The sequence below is a fragment of the Pseudopipra pipra genome, chromosome 5, assembly GCF_036250125.1.
Source record: "Pseudopipra pipra isolate bDixPip1 chromosome 5, bDixPip1.hap1, whole genome shotgun sequence".
NCBI classification, from domain to species: domain Eukaryota; kingdom Metazoa; phylum Chordata; class Aves; order Passeriformes; family Pipridae; genus Pseudopipra; species Pseudopipra pipra.
The window spans coordinates 8,775,093-8,796,655 of record NC_087553.1 but is presented as its reverse complement, the minus strand read 5'-3'; the positions used below and the strand labels follow the sequence as shown (position 1 = coordinate 8,796,655).

At 39.3% G+C, this 21,563-nt stretch overlaps 1 protein-coding gene and 1 long non-coding RNA gene across 4 annotated transcripts in view; one reads left to right on the top strand and one right to left on the bottom strand.

The window, feature by feature from the left end:
• Positions 1-21,563, bottom strand: part of PTPRO (protein tyrosine phosphatase receptor type O) — a 154,465-nt gene that overhangs the window by 7,410 nt on the left and 125,492 nt on the right. For 2 of the 3 annotated variants that reach the window (XM_064654359.1, XM_064654361.1), the window contains exons 14-23: positions 18,862-18,994; positions 17,388-17,508; positions 15,442-15,510; positions 11,959-12,042; positions 8,715-8,750; positions 7,110-7,191; positions 5,995-6,085; positions 5,396-5,472; positions 2,933-3,067; positions 1,379-1,501 (exon numbers count right to left, since the gene is read on the bottom strand). In XM_064654359.1, the coding sequence (XP_064510429.1) occupies positions 1,379-1,501; positions 2,933-3,067; positions 5,396-5,472; positions 5,995-6,085; positions 7,110-7,191; positions 8,715-8,750; positions 11,959-12,042; positions 15,442-15,510; positions 17,388-17,508; positions 18,862-18,994 (951 nt within the window). The remainder of the gene's footprint in view (positions 1-1,378; positions 1,502-2,932; positions 3,068-5,395; positions 5,473-5,994; positions 6,086-7,109; positions 7,192-8,714; positions 8,751-11,958; positions 12,043-15,441; positions 15,511-17,387; positions 17,509-18,861; positions 18,995-21,563) is intronic. The other variant, XM_064654360.1, reaches the window with a different exon arrangement.
• On the top strand, positions 14,414-21,171 carry LOC135414083 (uncharacterized). The gene is made up of 3 exons (XR_010430568.1): positions 14,414-14,784; positions 16,500-16,629; positions 20,945-21,171. It is a non-coding gene; the product is annotated as an uncharacterized LOC135414083 (long non-coding RNA).

Sequence of the window (21,563 nt, the reverse complement as noted above, 5' to 3'; positions counted from 1 at the left end):
CCTAAGAAAGTGAAGTCAGCCAAAAAAGTGGTAAAGAAAGTACATGCCATTTGATTAAAAAGGGGAGGGGATAGCAGGTCATTATAATCAAAGTGGTATGAACTTCTTGTTTCTGAGTTTGGGATTTGTATTTTGCTTTTGTCTCCGTGGTGGTTCCATTTTATTTTGCTTTCAAATCAAGAACTGTTGCATTTTTCAAGTTTAGACTTTCTTCCTCTTCCTGTTCCATCCCTTCTCCTTTTCTCATTTTGGCAGAGATAAAGAACAATGCTGTTGGCAAACAATCAACACTGGACTCTCTAGAGTTTTTCTTTTCAAGTTGTAAAGAAAAAAAACCCAAAAGGGAAGAAAAAACTCTTACAGGGGGAAAGGAACCATTTAGGAAAATACTCATTAGAATAAAAAACTTCTATAATGCTAAAAATTCTAACTGGCTTTAAAATAAAGAAGATCCTCAACACAACACATTTTGTCTTTGAGCCTTTAAGGAACTCAAGGCATGGTGAGTGGTGGAGGGCCATCCTCACCAAAAGCCATATGAAGCAATGCCTTTTGTTTTTCCCATTCTGAGTCAGGCCAAATCTCCCTACTCCCTAACCTCTTTCCAGTCACAGAGAACACCTGATCCTTAGGCAAAGGATATCAAAAAATGAGATCAGAAGGCACCCTGGGTTTGGTCAAGGACAGTTTACCTCAACTGCAAACCACAGCCTTTTCTTTTCACTTGACCCCAACACCGTGGTTTACATATTTGCACTCCTGGCCTGCCCCCTGTGCACTCTTTGGAACACAGTGAGGCAAGGCTGGGCAGGACTAAGTCCTGGGCCAATGTCGAATTGCCAGTGCACAGCTTTTCCCACGTCCCCTCCATATCCCTAACCTTTCCTTCATGAGCTGATGCAGGAAATGAGGGTGGTAATGCTTGAAAGTCTGGAGAGCTTTAATTTGGAAATTCCATGTGTTTCAATACTTTATGGGAAAACATGATTATTGCAGAATTGCCCTTTTGAAAAATATTTTAAATTTCTGCATTGATAATTTCAACTTTTCAAGAACAATTTATAATAAGAAGGTGTGCCTGAGTACAGAAAAGAAGAAACTCACACATTTGTTGTCACTAATTATTGGCACCACAGAAGTGTCCAGAGCTCTGGTTCTACTTTTGTTTCAGTTTTGCACTGTGCTGAGAAACTCACAGAGACAACAATTTTAGGGGAAAGTTTTGTGATTTGGTCATCTGCCTGTGTGGAGTGAGTCAGTACATCGGTCTCCCTTGGGCGTTTCCCACCGGATGCCAGAAATGGACAAAAGTTAAGGAAAGGCTGGACCGAAATTACTCCCACTCCTTTGGCAGGACCACGCAAAGTGTTTCACTTACGTAGCTAATTCGGAAGCTCCTATAAACCCAGTCTGTGTGCTCTTCCTCGCTCAGCATCTCCACTGTGATATCCCCATATGCCACAGGATCTTCCGTGAAAGGCCAGTAGTGATCACATTTCACCTGGAAGGGACGTACATCCACACACAGTTGTATTTATATAAATACACACATACATAAAGAGGTACAATCAAAAGACCCTCTGCTTTAGAAATGCCTAAAGCGTTGGTCACTTGATGCTGCAATAACAGGTGATTTATCCTGCAGTGCCTTCCAGTCTGACCATTCCTATTTGTGTAACTGGCCATCAGCTCTACATTGGTTTTCCAGAGGGTAGCATTAGTACAGTGAAGAAAGAAAAAACAGTGTCGTTGTAGATTGTTAATTTTCCTAACATAATAGAAAAAATGGAACAAAACATGGGGAATGAGAATGTACATATATGTTATATATATTCTGTTATATTCCAAATATTTCTATTATAACATCACGGAAAAATGTAAAGCATCGTCCTTCTATTTTATTAGTATTTAAACTTAAAAGAGCAGAATCACAGAATGCCTGAGGTTAGAAGGGACTCCTGGAGGTCATCTCATCCAAATGCCTCTCTGCTCAAGCAGGGTCACCTAGAGCCAGCTGCTCAAGACCATGTCCAGATGGCTTTGGAATATCTCCAGTGATGGAGACTCCACATGCTCTGGGCAATCTTTGCCAGGGCTCAGTCAACCTCACAGTAAATGTTTCCTGATTTCAGACAGAATTTAATGTGTTTTCCTAATTTGTTCACATCAACTCTTGACTTGTCACTGGCACCTTGTCTCCATTACCCTCCATCAGGTGTTTATACACAGTGACAAGATCCCCTGAACCTTCTCTTTTCTGGGGTGAGGAGTCCCAGCTCTCTCAGCCTCTCCTCATGTAACAGAAGAGGTTTCATAAGATCAGGGAAGGTCACAAGAAGGTCAAATAAGGTCAAGGAAGGCCAAAGGAGGTAAGAACAAAGAGGGTAAGGGGTAGTCAAAGAATATCAAAGAAGATCAGAAGGGTCAGGGAAGGTCAGGGGAATTCAAAGAAGGTCAAAAAAGGTAAAAAAAGGTCAGAGATTGAAGAAGGTCAAAGAAGGTCAGGGAAGGTTAAAGAGGGTCAAACAAGGCTGAAGGTCAAGCAAGATCAAACAAGGCGAAACAAGGTAATGGAAGTTCAAATAAGGTCAAGGAAGGTCAACAAGGATTAAAGAAGGTCAGAAAAGTCAAAGAAAGTCAGGGAAGGTCAAAGGAGGTCAAAGAAGCTCAGGGAAGGTCAGGGAAGGTCAGTGACATCCAGGGAAGGTTGAAGAAGATCGAAGAAGGTTAGAAAAGTTAAAAGAAGGTCAGGGAAGGTCTGGGAAGATCAAAGAAAGTCCTGGAATGCCTGCCATAAGGGAAGTGCTATTCTAGATCAGGTTGTGATACTGCCTTATGATCAGAAAACAATGCAAAGACATTCACTCACCAGAAAAAAATGTCATTTTCAGAGTAGTTTCTTTTACACCACACACAAGATTTTATTACATACCCGTCTTTTCTCATTGCACTGCGTGAGCATAACAATAATCTGAGATTTTTGCTGGAGAACCATCTTCCAAAAATCATTCCTAGTTTCTGGCAATGGTCCTTGGGTTGCAATGTATTCCTGGGGTGAATTATAACCCTAAGAAACAATGAGATAGGTGCTGTTAGCCAACATGATTACTGCTTCAGAACATGTATTTCTCTCTGGCATTCATACTATTTTTAGCTTGCTCATGTTAGATTCAAAATTCTAAAATTGATTTCTAATTTAAAGAAACTATTTTACGATCTTTTGTATTTATTTTTGCGGTGGCGACTTTTGCCAGGATTGATGCTCCTGAAATGTAAGCAATTTAGAATGAAGGACAGAAGATGGAGTGGTTACTATACAAATCATTTGCCCAGAGAGCAGAAAAGGCAACATTAAAAAAGCAAGTAATAAGAACCCTAAACCAAAGTTTCAGGTTCTTCCAAATTATGTAATTTTAGGGTTTGTTTAGTTACAGGCATAAACCCAGTTATATATGCTCAGCCTGCTCATCCCAAGCAGTGCCTGTGGTGATTTTCAGCCCCTGGTGTAAGTGGAAGGTAGCAATGAATGCATGTGCTTATGTCATAAGGACTTGAAATAATAAAATATTAATTCGAATTCTGCTTAAAATAATAGAGAGCATGCTGAGTCAATGCTCTTAACACATGCTCAAATGTTTTATACCATGTGTTCCTTTTCCTATCCCTATCAACATGCTTTTAGTTGGAAAGATTCTTTCCATGCTCCAAAACCAAAAGACTGTTATTAAGACTATAATAAAAAGATCCACAGAATGACCATTTTGGCATGAGCTATAACCATATTTGCTGAGATTGTATTATCAAAACTGCATTTGGAAAGTTATTTTATATCCCTAGCAAGAGTAAAAAATACATACAACAAACAGCATGATCCCATCCTGAGCAAATTGGACAATTTCTGTGCCACCACAGTATGCAGATAGTAAAATTATTTGTCATTTGGGAGCACCTTCCACAAACGACTTCCTCCAGACATCATTACCAGTCAGCTCAATCTGAGTTTTTGCACTACACAGAATTTGCTGCCTGTTTGTCTGCATGGGCTACGTCTGACCTAAATGCCAAATCCCTCTGTTAGCACAGGGACGCAGATTCCCCCTGGTTTATGTGTTCGGAGGCAGGAACTCAGTGGAGAAGCGACCCTGAGGAAAAGCTAAGCATTAAGATGATGTGTCTGTCCCAGTTTCTATGGTCAGCATTGTGCTATAAGTAATACTAAAGAGATGTAAAGCAGAGCTGAACATCCAAGAGGGACCGCTACTTAAAATCCTATAATCCATAATCCCATGTCACAGAAGTTTCCTGTGTTGTTCACGATGCTTTGGAATGCTGGAACATTTTTCTTTCTTGATTCTCTGCGAGTTCAGCCACTTGCAGCCTGAGTGCTCAAGGTCATGCTCTTGGCACATAGGAGCCAAGCACAGGCAATTTGCTCAACAGTCCACACATGGGCAATGCCAGAGTGACAGAGAAGTGGCTTCACTGACTCATCTGAGGGCTCCTCCCTTTTCTGTAATGCTGACTCAGCTCTTTCAGAGCCAGCTCTGCCTTCTGTTCATGGCAAGAGTGCAGAGATGCTCATCTGTCTGTGGTCCCCAGGTAAAAAAACCTTTTTCTAAGTGGACGCTGTAGTGCTCTACCTCCTCTCCATGCAGAGAAACACTGGATATTGCTCTCCAGCTTACACTGGATATTGCTCTCCATCTTACACAGAGCCACAGTATGGGAGAGTAACAGAGGCACAAACCTTTGTGGCAGTGGCAGGGATAAGCCTAAGTGACTGCACAGGTGAGAGTGGAAAAAGCTGATGAGGTTTCAGCCAACCCCTCAGTGTCAAAACATTTGGCTACAGCTCTGTGTACACTTGAATTGTCCTAAAACTGTGGGTGCTACTCCCTGGTAAGTGGCTGTTCTCTGCCAGGAGGAGAGAGGGAGGCCCTCTGGGAGCACCACGGATGAGGCAGAAAGCAGGAATTCCCTCCACGCACCATCTGGGCTCTGTGCATTTTGTCAGTTGTGGAGTGTTAACCCTTTTACCATGTAGTGTAGAAATCTAGAAAAATTTCTCATTTAAAAGTTTATGGTTTTGTTAGCTGCCTTAAAAGGCCCCTGTATCACTCAGCATTTCCTCCCCATTTCCCTATCAGTCCAATCTGGGTTTTGCAAAGCTCACCCAGTGCTACTGTGGCAAAATTTGTCAAAGTCTTCCCCTCTGCCACCTTTTTTTTCTTTTTTGGTGGCTGACATAACACACAGTTCCCTGTAGGCAAAATATTTGAAGCTGAAGGCGAGGCTGAGAACATGACTGAGCTTCCAGAAGTTATTGTGCTGTTTGCAGGGGGCACACTGCTGTGCAGGACACTTAACTTTACACTGACCAAATCTCTGTACTCACAGGAATGTAGTTGGCATTAATGTAATCAGATCCCTCCTCTTCATTCATTGAGACTAAGCGGACACGACTAAAATCATCTGTGAAAGGAAAAAAAACCCACAAAAACCTTTTCTCTCAAACACGGCACTCATCCTCAACCAGGCAAAATTAAAACCAGTCCTACAGAAACTGCAAAAAAAAAAAATCTATAAAAAAATAGAAAATGCTCAAATTTACCGAGAGAACAATCAATGTTTGATTCAGCAAACACTACATGGACACACCATCATTACTGTTCTGCAAAACACACCCTCCAAGTGCCATCCCTCTGGGCTCCCTTAGGTTTCATTAAAATCACAAGGGAAAAATAGTAACACTACTCAGTAGCAGAAACGACCTTGTGCTTCTCACCTCCAAACTTTTGTGATAAAACATCCCCAGGAAGCTATGTCTGTTCAAAGCTAACCAAAACCATCTCTTGCCCGGTTCTCTGCGAGAGCAGATTTTTAGAATGGACTTTTATCAGTCAGGAAATCTGCCTTGATTTTCCAGTTTTCTTATTAAAACTCTTCTTTCCCTGGCTGGGGATGTCAGCAGGATTTAGTGTGCATTGTACTTACACGGCAGGATATTTGTGTAGCGATTTTTACAGCGATTCATGGGAAGGTCAGCAGCAAAGTGGGGTATGTCAAGCCCAATCAGTTTTAGCTCCTGGGGTAACAGAAAGAGAAACACCAAGGTCAAACTCACACACGCTCGAAAAATAGTTCTTTGAGAAGCAATTACTTGTAGCAGGTACCAGACAGAAAATGTTTATGAATCACTTTATGAACTGACGTAGGACTATACTGACTTTCCTTATCTGATGCCTCTGAGTTGGACTCCAAGCAGCTGCAGGGCAATGCTGGAGTCTCCTGCTGAATGCTGCCAACACACTGCTGCCTTCCAGGCTGTGACTGCAGATTGTCCCTCTCTACCCACATTTAATTACCCAAAACCACTGTCAAACCAGGAGGTTGCTAAGTTACTTCTGTGGTGGTGATCTGTCCCACTTAAAGGGGTTTCTTCAAGTCCTCAAGTGGCTTTTAATTTTGGGGGAATGCTTGGAAGATCTTTCTAGTCATTACCTTCAGTAGTTACATCTAATATGTATTGCATTAGAGGAAGTTTCACTGCCAGGAAGGGATCCTGCCAGCCATCTCAACGCCCAGAGAATCCTCCCCACTCCCTTTCCATGTTTAAATCTTTGGAAGACAGCCCAAGGATAGGATTTTTTTTAGATTTATACTATTAAATTGACTTTAAATTCTGGGTTATTAAGAGAATGCACCTGAGCTTGTCTTAGAGAGATCCCCTTGCTCTTACAGAGACTTTTGATGCTGCTTTCTCACTCCAATGCTTCCTCTCAAATTAAGGGCATTTAAGATATAAAATAAAGACATTAAAATGCCAAATTCAATTCAGCCTACCAGCACATCTTAAAGTAAATGTGTTGCTCTGACAATTATCTTGAATTGATTGTGATGAGGCACTCAAATGAGTTTACTAAATGCAGCCTTTAGCAACACCAACATCCACTTTTAAATTCCGCAGAAGTGGAAGTGAAGCTGACCCACCCAGCAACAGCTCACATCAATCAACACAGAGCACAGGAACACACCACACAAACTTAACATCTTGAAAAAGCTGATCTGGGCATGGCAAGTAGCAGAGGGCAGAATCCTCAGAGATTTACCTCAAATTGCAGAGAAAATTTGTAATCTGAATCTTTGGCCATATCCTTGATGTATCCGTCAAAATCATCCAGCTGGACAGGGCTTTAAAGGAAAAATACACAGAAATTAAGTAAAAAAAAATTCAACTTTTGAAGTACCTTTCATTTCTGTTTCCCCCAGAATAGTGTGACTCTTGGGGATAGTCCTGTACAGGGTTAAGAGTTGGACTCAATGATCCTTGTGGGTCCCTTCCAACTCAGCATATTCTGTGATACTGTGATTCTCAAGTCATAAATGTGTATTTGCAACTGTTAATGCTAGAAAGCAACAATAAAGAGCAACCTTGTGTTTCAGGGCCACAAAATGTGGGTGTACTGCTCATTACATAATGCAACAGCACCAAAAAGAGAGGCTGAGAGGGATTGGGCTTGTTCTACCTGCAGGAAACCACTGGTCTGAATGGCCCGTGCACCCTTCCTACAATTAATCACTAGCCACTGAACTGCTTTTGCAGGTGGGTGCAATCCCAAGGCACAGGTGGCACAGTAAGAGGTGGTGATTCAGGACTCCACTGCAGACCCACTCTCAGTGCCATCCCACCAATGTGCTTCTGGCACCAGAGCAGCTGCTGCTGCTTCATTTAAGTTGCCTCTTGTGCCATGAGAAATGTTGCTTTCGGATAATTTCACTTCTGGAAGAGACGCTTTTAAAGCTCGTCTGAGCTTTGCTCATGCAGAGAAATTGATTTCATATTTAGGCTTTGATTTTTTTTCAGAAGGTCCACCAAAAAAAAAAATCCCCCTAAACCATCATTTTGGATGCTACTCTCCCGACTGCTTTCTTTGCTGGCTTCGGGAAATGTACACGTTTGTCATTAGAGGTCAATGTCTCAAAGAGATATGGTGGTTAAAAAAAAGTGGCACATAACTATAGAAAATCATGGAGAGCTTCAGCAGGTATGAATTAGCCTTGATTTAATGACTCCCATCATTCTAAACACTTTTTCACCAGGTGAGGATCTGTCTGCTACAGTAGAGGCACAGCCTCTGAACATAACGCAGAAATAATTAGGCTGATGATCTGAACAACGAAACACAGGTAAACAGCTTCCCTCACCTAATTATCATGCTCTAATTTACAAGCTACTGAAGCATGTACACAGTAATCTTCTCATTTACTTTGAGGCAATATGCCCAAAGGAACCTGTCTTATCACCACTTAATTACTCCTGTTTACCCGTTAGCATTAATGATCTAATGTTCTAGCAACAACTGTAATGAGAGCCTGATGTCAGGAGGGAAATATCAGTAGAAATAAATCCATCCCAGTTTTCCCCCCTTTGTCATTTTTAACTAAGGATAAGCTCTGTCGAAATCACTAAGTTGAATAATTGATCTTTTCCCTGATGACTAATTTTCTATCAGTAAGGAGCTGTTTTATTACAATCTGGGAGAAGAATTGCTTTTGTCCAATTATTGTTTGTTTTCTGACTGCAGATATCTCTCTCAGGATATGTTTATCTAGAAGCTTTCTATATCTGTAACTGCAATACCACTATGACATGTACTCCATAATGCATATTTACTCTAAGTCTTACTCCTTTAAATATCAAAGAAATTACATACTTGGTCAGCTTTCTCTTCTTTAATCCATTTTTACTCCTGTAAAAAGAAAAAAAAAACAAAAGAGAAATGTTTTTCATTCATTAAACTATTGTCTATTCAAAGATAATACTGATTTAAGAATGTATGCTTCCTGGTCACCATCATACTCAGGAGGAGATTGATGATAATAAATTGGACAATTTTAAGCTGACAGCAAAATTTCTGTTGACTCCAATGGGATGCATTTTCCACTCCATGGCTCTGAGAATGTGAAAAGGAAAACCCTTGGGAAAAGGAAAACCTGTGTCCTCTATAAATCCTGACCCAAGGGCGTTGTTGGTTTTGGGTGGGCTGAGCCCAAAACCTTGGCAGGGGGCTGTGCTGCTGGGGGGAACGTGGCACCACAACATCCCCTGGGCTGCTCTGCTCAGTCTCCAGTGGGCTGGGAAACTGGATGTCAACACTGGAGAGCAACTGGGAATGAGAAGCATCTGTTGGGTAAAGGGAGAAGACCACCATTTGCAAACTCGAGAAGGGGTGAAGGAAAAAAAGAAAGGGCCTGTTTTATAACCTGCTTGTGCTGATCAATGAAGACAATGGCAAATATCCCACTGACCTCAGTGGGACTCAAGCTTAAACCTTAGATAATGTTAATTGACTTTTAACAGCTAGAGATAATTATGCCAGTCGTGTAATACAGTCTGCACATGATTTATAAGTGATATAATTCACTAGTGACAGTGATGAGCAAATTTTTCAGTGTGTTAAGCAGTACAACCCAAAGGTTTGGACTTAAGAACTGCACTACACTAACTACCACCATGTGGTTTTTTGGAGGGGGTGTGTGTGTTCATTTCGGTTTTGCCACAAAAAAGTTAAGCAATCAATCAGATTAAATGCACAAAGTAAGCACCCTAGAATAATTTGGCTAGAGGTCTGAAAACACTAATCTCCTTTGTTAAATCAGCTAAAGAACAGATTCTTGCTTATTCAAAAAGAATTTTAGTAGTGTCATTTTTTTTCTTACTGGTCATTACACAATATCTGTTAATTTTCCATGTTATAATAATGCTATTTTTAATTTCATGATGACATGAAAATGACTTCTAGATAATTTGGTTCATAGCTTCAATTAGGAAATCAAAGAAGGCTTTTAAATTTAAAACAGTGAAAATATACAGAAATAAATATTAAGAAGTGAAGTATTTTTATTTTTCTATCTCACTAAGTTTAGAAGTTAAATTAAAAAATGAATTTCCAAAATTAAGCTTTAAGAAATATTCAATTTCTGGAGCAGCCACATCCTGTAGTGATTTTGGTGTTTTGTCAAGGTACATTTCCACTTAGATAAGGAGTTTTGCCTGCAGAATTAACAAGAACTATAGTAATATCAGCTTTACATTAATGCAGAGATTTACTTTGCACAGCTTTACTTTGCAAATACTACAAACCTCTTCAGCCTACCATGTTATCTGTACAGATACTACCTGTATAGTATCTGTACATTCATGTGGACTGTACACATAAACTCTCCATCTTTGAAGAATTCTTCCAATGAAATCCTAAAATTAATATCAGCAAATTATTCAACACATCTCTATCCCCTGTGACTATGGTAAACCTTTTAATGTTGGGCACATTGGAATTAATTTGAAAAGAAAAAGAATACCTAAATGTTCTTTATGGTGGGGATGCTTCTAAGAATGCTTCTCCAAGGAACACTTCAAGAGGCAATAAAACAAACGATTGATATACATTTGTCAGCAAGAATTTCATGTGCTTTGATAGTCTCAAGAGGCCTTTGTTTCTTAGCATTGCAATTGTTTTCTGAATGTTCATAAATATTTTAAGCCAACTTGTGCACAAAACAAAGACATTTGAAACGTTAGCTGGTGTTTCATCTGTTATTCCATTTACTCTACAGATTAAAATACAAAGAGAGGGATTAATCTCATCTCATTCAACTTCTGCTCCTGTGAATTTAATCATCTACACTAAACTAGGTAGACTGATTGAAGAGGAAACCTCTAAAGAAAGGTACACATCTGGAAAGGTGAGTTAATGCATATTAAAAGAAAAAACCAAAGGGGCAAAAGAAGACAACAATTCTTCTTGCAGGAGCTCCACCACTGTGCAGCTTGAGAGTTAGCTGGGTTTACATCAGACAAGTTACAAGTCAATATAATAGGAACCTTGGAGAGGTGTGGAAGACTTCCAGCTGCTCTTCAGCTGGGTGTGTGTAAAGAACATGATTTCATTTTCCTGAGAGAAGAAATGGACCTTTGTTCAGTTACATAAACGCTCTCATTTCTGGGCCCACTGAAAATTTAGATGGGTATTTTTTCATACCTACTGTGACTCAAGGGAACTCAGCCTCAGAATTCCTTGTGTTGAAGATGTTGATATCTGCTTGCCAGTGCTTTGGTGTCATGTGGTAAGACCAGGAAAAATAAATCTAAACTTCCATGCCACATGTTTTGTAAATCCCTATAGTTTGGACTCAAGACCATCAGGAAATTAGGTTTCTTTACATAAATTAAGTGGTTTTCGATCATAGTAAATTTGTAGTTGTTTCTTAAATGGTTTGTAAAACAGTTCTGGTTCTAAGTAGACCCATGGCTTTGTTAGGTATTTTCAAAAAAAACCATCAGTTGTTTACTAAGTCTTTATAAATTATTTACAGACTGAAGTGTTAAATATACACAGATACACAGTGAGACGTGCACACGGTGATCCAATTTTTTCACTTTGGGACTTCTATTTGTATCAGTTCTCACTGAACTGGTTTTTTTCAAAAGCAAAACATTTACTGTGTCAGGAGAACGTAACTGCACCTTTAAAAAAACTGAGGTATTTGACATCACACACCAAACAGGTGGGGCACGATCAAGCAATTTTAGTAATAGAACAGCATCCACAGAAGTCAGTGCCAGGCAATGAACAGGTGAGTAACTGGGACACAAGAAGCCAGGATTTACAATGAAGTGGCAAAAATTGCAAAGACAGCAATGAGATGAATATGATGACCACTGCAAAATTAGCTTTTTAATACCAAAATGGGTTGGAGCATAAGCAGACAAGCCAGATGAAGCAGGGTAGCAAATACTTTGGTACCCACATCCTCTCCAATCCGTGTTCTAGTACAAGAAAATTGTATCTTCAAAAGCTTCGACCCGTTTGAAAACAAAGGTATCCCACATTTTTCATGTAATAGGAATTAACATTGTTTACACATTGCATATGGAAAAACAAGTAAATCACTTACCAAGGATTAATATAAAATGCCAAAAGATAATCAGTCCAAAGGCATGAGGGTAGCAGAGTTAGGAAAGCAAACACACTTCTACGCCTGTGAGCATTAATAGATAACATACATAAAGATGAAAAAGTGAGGAGAGTTAGTAAGACAAACAGAAATCAGGAGATCAGCAAATTCTATTTTAAAAATCAGCTAATCCCATAAATCCTTCTCCTTACTTACTTCATAAGAATATTATTAGCATCCCTAGAATTTTTGCTCTCAGCCTGACACCCTCTGCAGGTTTTTCAGTTATACAACAGAAAATTCTATATGATCAAAATAAATGTGTTTTATAGTATTGATTCAGACCTGTTATTCCAAATTTTAAGAGTAAAAAGGGTATGAAAATATCATCAACAGGTTTATAGCTATTACATAGGTGGTACTAAGTCTATTTTCTGATGTTTTGAGATATTTCAGGACTGACAAGGCTTGTTTTTACCATATACAGCTATTATAATCTCCCATGTTTGTTCCTGCAAGTGATTCTGTGGGTACCAGAAGATCTATATCAGATATAAATTCAGATGCTTCTAATATCTCCTAATACTCTCCATTGAGTCAGATTTCTGAAAGCATCCATATAACATTTTAGAGAATGCTTTAAATTATCACTTAGGTTTTCAGCTAAACATGGTTTAAACAATTCTTCTAACTGTGGTTTCTACAAATAACTATTCACATCAGGTTTAATTGTGGCTAAAGGAAACCGGAGTACAAAATAATTCTAAACTTCTAAATCATTTACAAACCATTTACCAGATTCTGCTACACATTAACCCAGTAAACAAACATTTCTCCAGTGGAAGGATTTCTTTTTTTTTTTTTTTTTTTTTTCCCCAAATACAACCTCAGTGTGTTTTTAACCCTTCAGCAAATCTGCTGTCTTAAAAAGCAATACCATCCTTCTGCAACTGTTCTAAAGAGGAACTACAAAGTGAAATTTCCTTGTTCAGTACTCTTGGCTCTTAAAAGTCAGTAGATACTGTTTTTTTCCCCTGACAAACAAGTCATGTCAAATGTAATCATCTCTCATCTTAATCTTCCAACCAGTGGAGGAAACTTCTGCCCAAACATGGTGAAACCTGCAAGTTATGCTTTTATGGGTTTTGCTGCTGTAAAGGAAATGGGCAGTGCAGTTTCTGCAGGGCACCTTCCCCAGGCATTGGGAGGAATTGTGTGGGTCAGCCAGAAGCAAGAGCCTGTTCTAGTTAATCATATGCCATAGCAACTGCAGCATCAGGCCTTAGGGCTCATCAGTTGGTGAGTCTCTGTGGGACTGAACTGAGGATGAAATTTGGTTTTCCCTAAAGAGATTTCTGGTGCCACAATTAGGTTTCCTTTAGGCTCAGAAGAGAGAAGTGATGATTTAGCTGGAATACACCTATTTCCTTTGGAAAACTCCAAGTGAGGTTTTTACTTCCTCTTGCCCTACAGAAGCAAAAGGAATTATTTAGGCCTGAGCCTCTTTCATCATCAAATCATCACAAGAATTTTCCACACTTTATCAAATCACGGGCTAATGTGCTTGCAAACCTAATTAATGTTGTTCACTGATTAAGAGCTCTGATATCTAAGCCAACTGATTTCATTCAACGCATGAAAAATGTGTAACTGCCCAGAAAATACAAAATTGTTTTCATGCAGTTATGTAGTCTTTCACATACTGCTCACATGTACTGAACAACTTTACTTAAAGAAAGAGAGGCAGAGACTGTTTATATCCTGAAAACTCTGCTGAGCTGATCTTCCCTTAGGAAGCAGTGGATATGCCCATACCCCCCTTAGTAGATTCCCTGGAATGACCCCAAGCAAAATGGGTTTCTTCATCCTTCTCTTTGGTACCATATTTACCATTTGGCTGCCTGGATTGATGGTGAATCTGGTCTAGACATTAGACAACAGAGGCAGACAAAACAACTCTCAGATAAATAGGGACCACAGGATTAGGGTACACTGCCATCAGTTACATAAAACTGTGGAGATATTAAGCAGGAATATTTTCCCAAATTTATATTTTTATAACATAATTTATGTGTGTGTATATATACGTGTATATACACATAGATATATACACACACATACATACACACACACCAAATCAAGCAACAAGAACCTTCACTTTCACATCCAAACCTATTAATTCCCCTTCCCATTAAAAAAAAAAGCCTTTTATGGTTTTAATAACGTCTGTTGCCAGTTTAATCATTTCATTCAAGCTTGGCTATTTAATTAACGTGAGTGTTTGATCTTCTGCCTTCTTTGCCATTAATATAGTCCAAGCAAGAGAAGCTGAAAGATGGCTTCGTTTGCACAGCATACAGCTGGCTGCTATTAAAGCTGAACCAAGCAAGTGAAGCTTGTTTAATACCCAGTTAATTAGCAGCACAGTGAGGTATTGACAAGATTCACTGGGCTTGTTAGTTCAGTTTGCATGCTTATTAGCAAAAGGCTTGTTGTAGTGCAGTGTCAAACCATTTAATCCCATCCCTGTTGGAAGGCTGTGTCCTATGAGATCATGGAAGCAGTTCCCTGCACACCAACTCTGCTTTCCAACTTCTTAGCTGTCAACAAAGTTGACCATGGCTGTAAAACCGAGGCACATGTTTTCTCCTTCTTACATACTGGAATGGGGCTGATGTTACGCTTTTAAATATCTGTGCTTGGACTTGCCTTGAAAAAGGTTTTTGTAGAGATTTCTGCTGACAAAACTTCAAACCTCGAGTCTGTCATCCCCACTCATTTGATTATCAAAATAGGAGTGGAAATGACCATGCCGGTGCCAGTCAGGTAGCTCTCAAAGCCTTTTACTGCTATAAAAGCTAATCCTACAGACTTTCTTCATTCAAATACTTCTTTTCAGCTGACGGTGACAGTGATGGTTTGGAGTCCATAGTCAGTACTTGCAACCCTTGCAGGTGGTTTTCTAGACTAGCAAGAATATGTTTAGGATTTATTTTTTTTCAACAACACTGAACATTAAGTTAGAGTATATATTTGAGCCTTGCAGTGTAAGGAAATATTAATTAATGCCACTGCATGAAGACAGTTGCTAATTAGTCATCTACAGGCAAACTTACTCTGGGATATAAATATATGGAAGTGCTAATGGATTTATAGATCAAGTTTCCAAAGTTGTGTTATTTTAGAAAATATGTCTGAAAGAGAAAGGAAAAAAAAATCCTCCCAAAACACATCTATGCAACTTGGCTGACAGGTATGTACATCATTCCCTACTAAAAATAGCAGGTGACAGAATGCATGTCTTCAGTCATCATTCAAAAAATAAAATACATTCAAGGAATAAAATACCACATTAGCAGGTATAGTAGTTTAATCCTAAAGAGGGACAGCAATGACATAAAAAATAGGCACTTTAACATTATAGATAATATTTGCCAAAAAGCAGGGATGGGAGAAAACATAAGCTTTGCTTCAAACACTCACCAGTTATAGGGAAGCTTTCCATCTCTCTCTAAAGATGCAAAATTCACAAAGGTTCCAGCCCCACATTCCCTGTTTCAGGAAGACCATTAGATAAAAAATTAACATTTTTGGATTCACAATGGTTGCAGTGAGCTTGATTTAACACAGAAATCTTGGAGTTGCAGAAAAGTGCTGAACACTCACATTTGTGACTAAGTCTGAGATAAGCTGTAACAAAAGGAACTGAAATCCCTTAACAAAATCAAATCCCTTGTCCAAAACCAATAAATGTTCAGCACCACCTGAGATCAAATTACCTAAAAATGCTTTCAAAGAGTGAAGTGAAACAAGGAAGAAGTTGTTAATAAATTTCTCTAATAGATCTCATCTTCTGTCCAGATTTGTGCTTTCCATAGTCGAGCACTAGCACTGTTTTCTGGCCTCAGCACTGATGCTAAATATTTACCTTTCTATACTAAATATTCACTGTCCCCACTCTAAGGAGAAGATGTTTAATTGTGTCCTTTTTGCAGGACCATGGTAATTTTGAGTTGAGAAAATAATTGGGGGGAAAAGAAAAAGAATTCCTGAATAACATTCCAGGGAATTTATCACAAGTCCATTATTTTCAGCTATGAATTATAAACTGACTTGACTATTTTTGATTTCTTGATTTAAGCAAACAATTGATTGCAGCTTCTTATTGGATTTATTTTTTAAAATTTCCTTCTGGGATGTTTATCTTCTGTGGCTAGAAGCAGTGATGAAGAGAAAAAAAAAAAAGCTTTGGGCTGCCTGCACAGTAATTACATAGGAAAGAGAATTAATTTAGCTGGGATTTTCACAGAGATAGTTACTTGTAAAAGGAACAAATCACATAATGTTCTCTGAAAGAGATAACTTGCAAAATATGTGTGATGGGGTCATCTGTTGTATGGAATACACAGACAAGACACAACACATAAAATGCAGTATCTACTAGGTAGTTAAGTGCAAGATTTTTCACTGAAGTTTTTTTACATGAAATAACTTCCTTTCTTGACATGGTACAATAAATTAATAAAAAATATATTGCATAGATTTTTTTAAAGAATGAAGACTCCATGACACGTCCAAAACTAGGAGGTAAAACACATATCTAGGGTTTGGAGAAACTGCTGCAGATCACACATGCCATAACATAACCCAGACAAAAGAGAACTGATATAGGTAAGATCACCTAAAAAAAAGGAAATTGAATTTTAATAGCCAGGTACAAGTGATTGGTGCAGACAGCCGAAGGTTCTGTCAGAAAAAGATAATTTTTCCCTTCCTCTGTGCGTCAGAACAAAATGGGATCATTAATGATAGGAGTGAACAGCGGAACATGAGATCCTCCTGGGTTCATGTGTCTCTGTGCATAGATGGCTGCACCCTGACTGCACAGAAACACAAGATTTAGGTGAGCCCAAGCTGCAGTTCCCATTTGAGGGCAGACCAGCAAATACTCTAGAGAGAGATCTCAGGACACTGGGCACATCTTGCCTCACCCCAGGGGTTTGGCTGCCAGGGCTCAGGCCTCACATGGCCTCCGAAATGCATCATCCTGGACCTGATGAACAAACCATGTTATCTCCTGATACAGAAAATCTGTTCCAAACCATATGAAAGACTCATGAGACATCCTGGTGTCCTGCTTGTGTCTGGTTGCCTCAGATCCTAATTGTCATTTACATTCCCGACACAACCCTTATAAATTAGTCTTGCAAAGCTCAAAATGAGAGAAAGGTTGAGGCTTATAACTCAGGTCAAGAATGAAAGCAGATAGAGGAAGAAGACATGCTACTCCTAAACAGCAATAAAACAACTATTTTGAAGGCATCCTGTTCACAAGCATCTTGAGTAGCACATTCTTAATTGAAACTATTGTCATGATGTGTTTGTTGTTGGCTGATTTTTTTTTGCAATTAGCATAAATCTGGACTTACCTGGCCATTTGTAGGTGTTTTCTTCTGAGTACAATAAGAGTCACCAGCAGCAGTCCAATCAGAAGGATACTCAGGATGGCTAACACAGAGATTACCACTACATTGGGATTCATCTCAGTGACTGTAAATACAAAAAATGATTCTCAGTTATTCAATTCAGAAGCAGTGACAACTTTGTTTTGTTTTGCCCTGAATTATGATAGTGCTATTTTTTTTTAAACTGAACTCATTCAGAATGTTGCAGAGAGGAAAATCTACCACAAGAAATAAAGCAAGGTTTTAACCAGGTTTTTTCTCTTAGAATACTTCTGTGGCTTAGGAAATTTCTTTTGACTTCACTCTGGCATTTTTGTTAAACTTTGGTGCTTCTGATTTGGTTTTTTTTTTCCTTCTTAACTGACATTCCCAACGCAAGAGAAAATGGTGATGGTAACATAAAATACAGATATTCACCATCATCTATGTTGATCATCACATTTCAACTCAGAAGTTGTTCTTCAACAATAATCAATACTTTTTCTGACCCAGAAACAAAATAATAGGCTGAGGCACTGTAATTTACTGGGTGGCTTGAAACTGATTAATTACTCTGGAAGATAAATTTAAACAAAATATTCTGTTTTAAATAATGACTGAAATCAACTCTCAGTAACAACACCTTGATTTATTTTTGTTTCATATTACATGGTTATGGACTATACTAATATGAGACCGGCTACTCTGTTGTATATTAAAATCTCTCTACTTTGTGTGCTCAGAATAACTTTACATTCACAGTTTCTATGGAAGCATTTTTTAGATTAAAAAGCATGGAGAGTTTTAAGCTAAGAATCAGACACTGAACTCCATCATGGAGTGGTATTATGTACAGGACAAGGGACTAAAGCTGTGCAACTCCCCAGCTAAGCAGAGATGACACTGAGCACTGAGAAGGGGAGATTTTAAAGGAAAGTCCAGTGTTCTGACCAGTTCAACACCATTATTTTTATTTCAGAGCCAGTATAGAGCCAATCTTCATTACTAGTCTAGGGATCTTCCATCCTTTGGCTGGGACTGCTCAATGTCCTGCAGTGGCCTTTCCCCTTCTCTCTCACTTCTTTGATGAATGCAGAAAGCCTTAACAGCTCATGAATTTGATTTTCCTCTTGTTTGGGATTGGCTGAGAACACATTTTTCTCCATAAATGTCATCAAGCATTACCCTGATATACAGTATTGACACCACAAATTAGGTCCCTGATTTCTAAAACCCAGTACAGAATTGACCCTCTAGTTTATATTTTTCCAAGTCAAACTCCCTCGTGGGGACTTTTCTAAGGACATTTTAAAGCTGCTTCCCCATCCCATCCACATCTGGCAGCCTTTCCATGACACGAAAAACCCCTGGGGCCAACATTACAAAGCGCAGCTTTAGAAAGCAAGGGGAAACAGATGAAGCTGGATAAGGAAGAAGAAAGCAGGGAAGTGCTGCTTACCCATGGTGGAAACCACAATGAAAGTGGGGATGCTGGGGCTGTTGTGGCTGAAGGTGGTCACGCTGCAGTTGTAGGAAGTGGCAGGGGTTAGGCTGGAAATGGTCACGACGTGTGAAGAGACGGTGACAGGTTCCTGTGGACATGGGGAAAAACACACAGAAGTTTGTCTCTCCTGCAAATGCAAGAGCACAAATCAGTGCTCCACATAATTGACTGGATAAAGCAAGATCTGGCGAAAGAAATCAGCACCTTGAAACACAGGGAAGGTGATCAGGATCTGCCCTTGAAAATAGACAGGTAGTCTGGCAGAAAAGGGGAGAGGGATAGGGTGAAAACAGCAGCAAGAACAGCCCAGAGCAGCCAAAGGACCTCAATGCTTTTTGAGGAGGGGAGGATGGGTGCCTCACAGCAGGCTGGTCAGGCACATGCCTGGTGGGGGCAAGAGCTGTGACCTCCAGGACACCCTCAGAGGTGGGCAGTGCTCAGGAGCTCTGGTTACTAAGCCATACAGGCAGGAGGAAAGCAAAGTTATTCTTATTCAAAGCACAGCCAAGACAGCCACAACCTCTGCACCCTCATATGAATGCATGTCATCTCTGCCCCTGAGGCAGTTCCTCTGGATGTGAGCCCTTTGAGCGGCCCAGGTGAAAAACAAAGCTAGAGCAGAGCCTTTTGGTAATAACTATGATCAGACATCCTACACCTCAGTTCTTCTAGCTAGAAACTCTTTAAATAACATATTTATAAAATGTTTTCATTACTATGACCCCGGTAAACGCTTTTGTCATTTTTAAATGTCGATAAAACAAATGAAAACCAACACAAGTACTCCATGTGCGTTGACTTAAAGCTCCTGAAGGTCTTCAAATTTCTATACTGTCCAGTAAAACCACGGGTGGTTTGGAGTTGCAAAAACAGAGACACTGAACCAGTAGTTTAGAAAGGGAAGAAGAAGAAGTGTTACGAATGAACTCCAGATGGAGAGTGCAAGGTGCTGTAACAAGTCTCAAGCACTGTTTACAACAGCCTGTTCTCAGTCCTGGCCTAATCCTAGGCTTGCAAGGGCTCCTGTTGTAGTGTAATTCTGAGGTGCATTATGCAGATGAAATCACATGGGCATAAATAGAAGGGAGGAGAGTCTTATTGCCTGAGCTGAAAGGAGAGGCCACTCTTTGGCATTTGCACTTGGTTGGATGTTTTCCATTTTCCCCTCCAGGAAATTTAAATTAGTCAACCAAAATCCAAGATGTTCAAACCTGGAAAGCTCTTGCTTTCCACTTTGCTGATTTAAAGATGGAGGAAAGGGACAAAAAATGTCCATGTAATTAGCACGGAAAATCACAAAGAATTTTCACCAGTTCATTTGGAAAGCATCCCTTTTTGCAGCTCAAAAAAGGAGCCTTTCCTGTTTTCTTCATAGAGACAGAAAAGACAGTGATGAATCTAATGAGCAGTGAGCTGACAATCTCTGTGCATTACCCCGTGTCAGATGTTCATGTCAACAAATGTGACACCCACTGAAGCATCTGTCAAATGAAGCAGTCTTTTCCTGATGTTCTTAAACCAGATCTGCTCTGCCCTAAAGTTGCAAATCCTGCGGTACCTTCCTTGCCTGATTGCATCGTTATTTTGAATCTCTGCTAAGTGATAATGAGTTCATGATCTTTAGCCATACAGAGTGAAAAACCAGGAATCTAGATGTGGATTCCAAATTATCCAAAAGATTAAAGTCCATATAAAGATTTTTTTTGCCTTTAGTCAGTGTCTTTTTCTATTTTAAAAGAATATTAGATAATTCAGATTGGTATGCCATAGGATTAAAGAGTGTGCAAGTCTCTTTTGTGATAGTCAGTGGTTTAACTAGCTTATTTTTCACTTCTTTCCTGAATGTTTCCCCCTTATGTGTGATAGTCCACATGAGAAAATGATGTTTCATGGCATATGCTCACAGTGATTCACTATAGCATCAGCTAAACCACAAAGTAAACCTCACATGTTGCACTGAATGACAAGGAATTAAATCTACTACTGCTCTCTCTTTTTCACTGAACAGCATTTTCAGTTTAAATACTCCTGTATTCAGGTGGCCTCTGAGCACAAGTACCTAACTGGACAGAGAGAAAAGGAGGTTCATTTCTGAGGCTGAGAAAGTGAGCCTTGAAGAACATACTCTGAGACAAAATGCATGAGAAGCAGCCACATTTGCAGCAGAAAGGTAATCTTTGAATAGCAATGAAGCTACTACTGAACTTAACTGGAACTACTGCTTAACAGATCTCAAAACCAGAAATAAAGTGTGCCAGAAATAAATAGATGCTGCATAAAAGATCTCATGCCCTTTAAATATGTCTATTTTTTCCCATTCCTTATCAAGTTACCTGACCATTTTTCCCTTCTTGCTAATTGACATTCCCTTAGTTTTGTGGCCCTTTACATTTTGCATGGCATTTTAGATCCATTTTCATGAGTAGCCAAAGCCTGACACTGTTGGATTCACATAGCTTCTGTCCAACTAGTTATCTCACCAATAAGATAGAAGCCAACCTTAATATTGAAAAATAACAAAATATTTTAGCATTCGAAATGCTTTAGTAGTTTAGCTTTTAAAGGTTTAATTCTGAGCTACGTTATCACATTTGGTATAAAATGTCACTGGGCTTTACATGCACATGCCAAATAGCAGAAGCCAAACCAGAAAGACG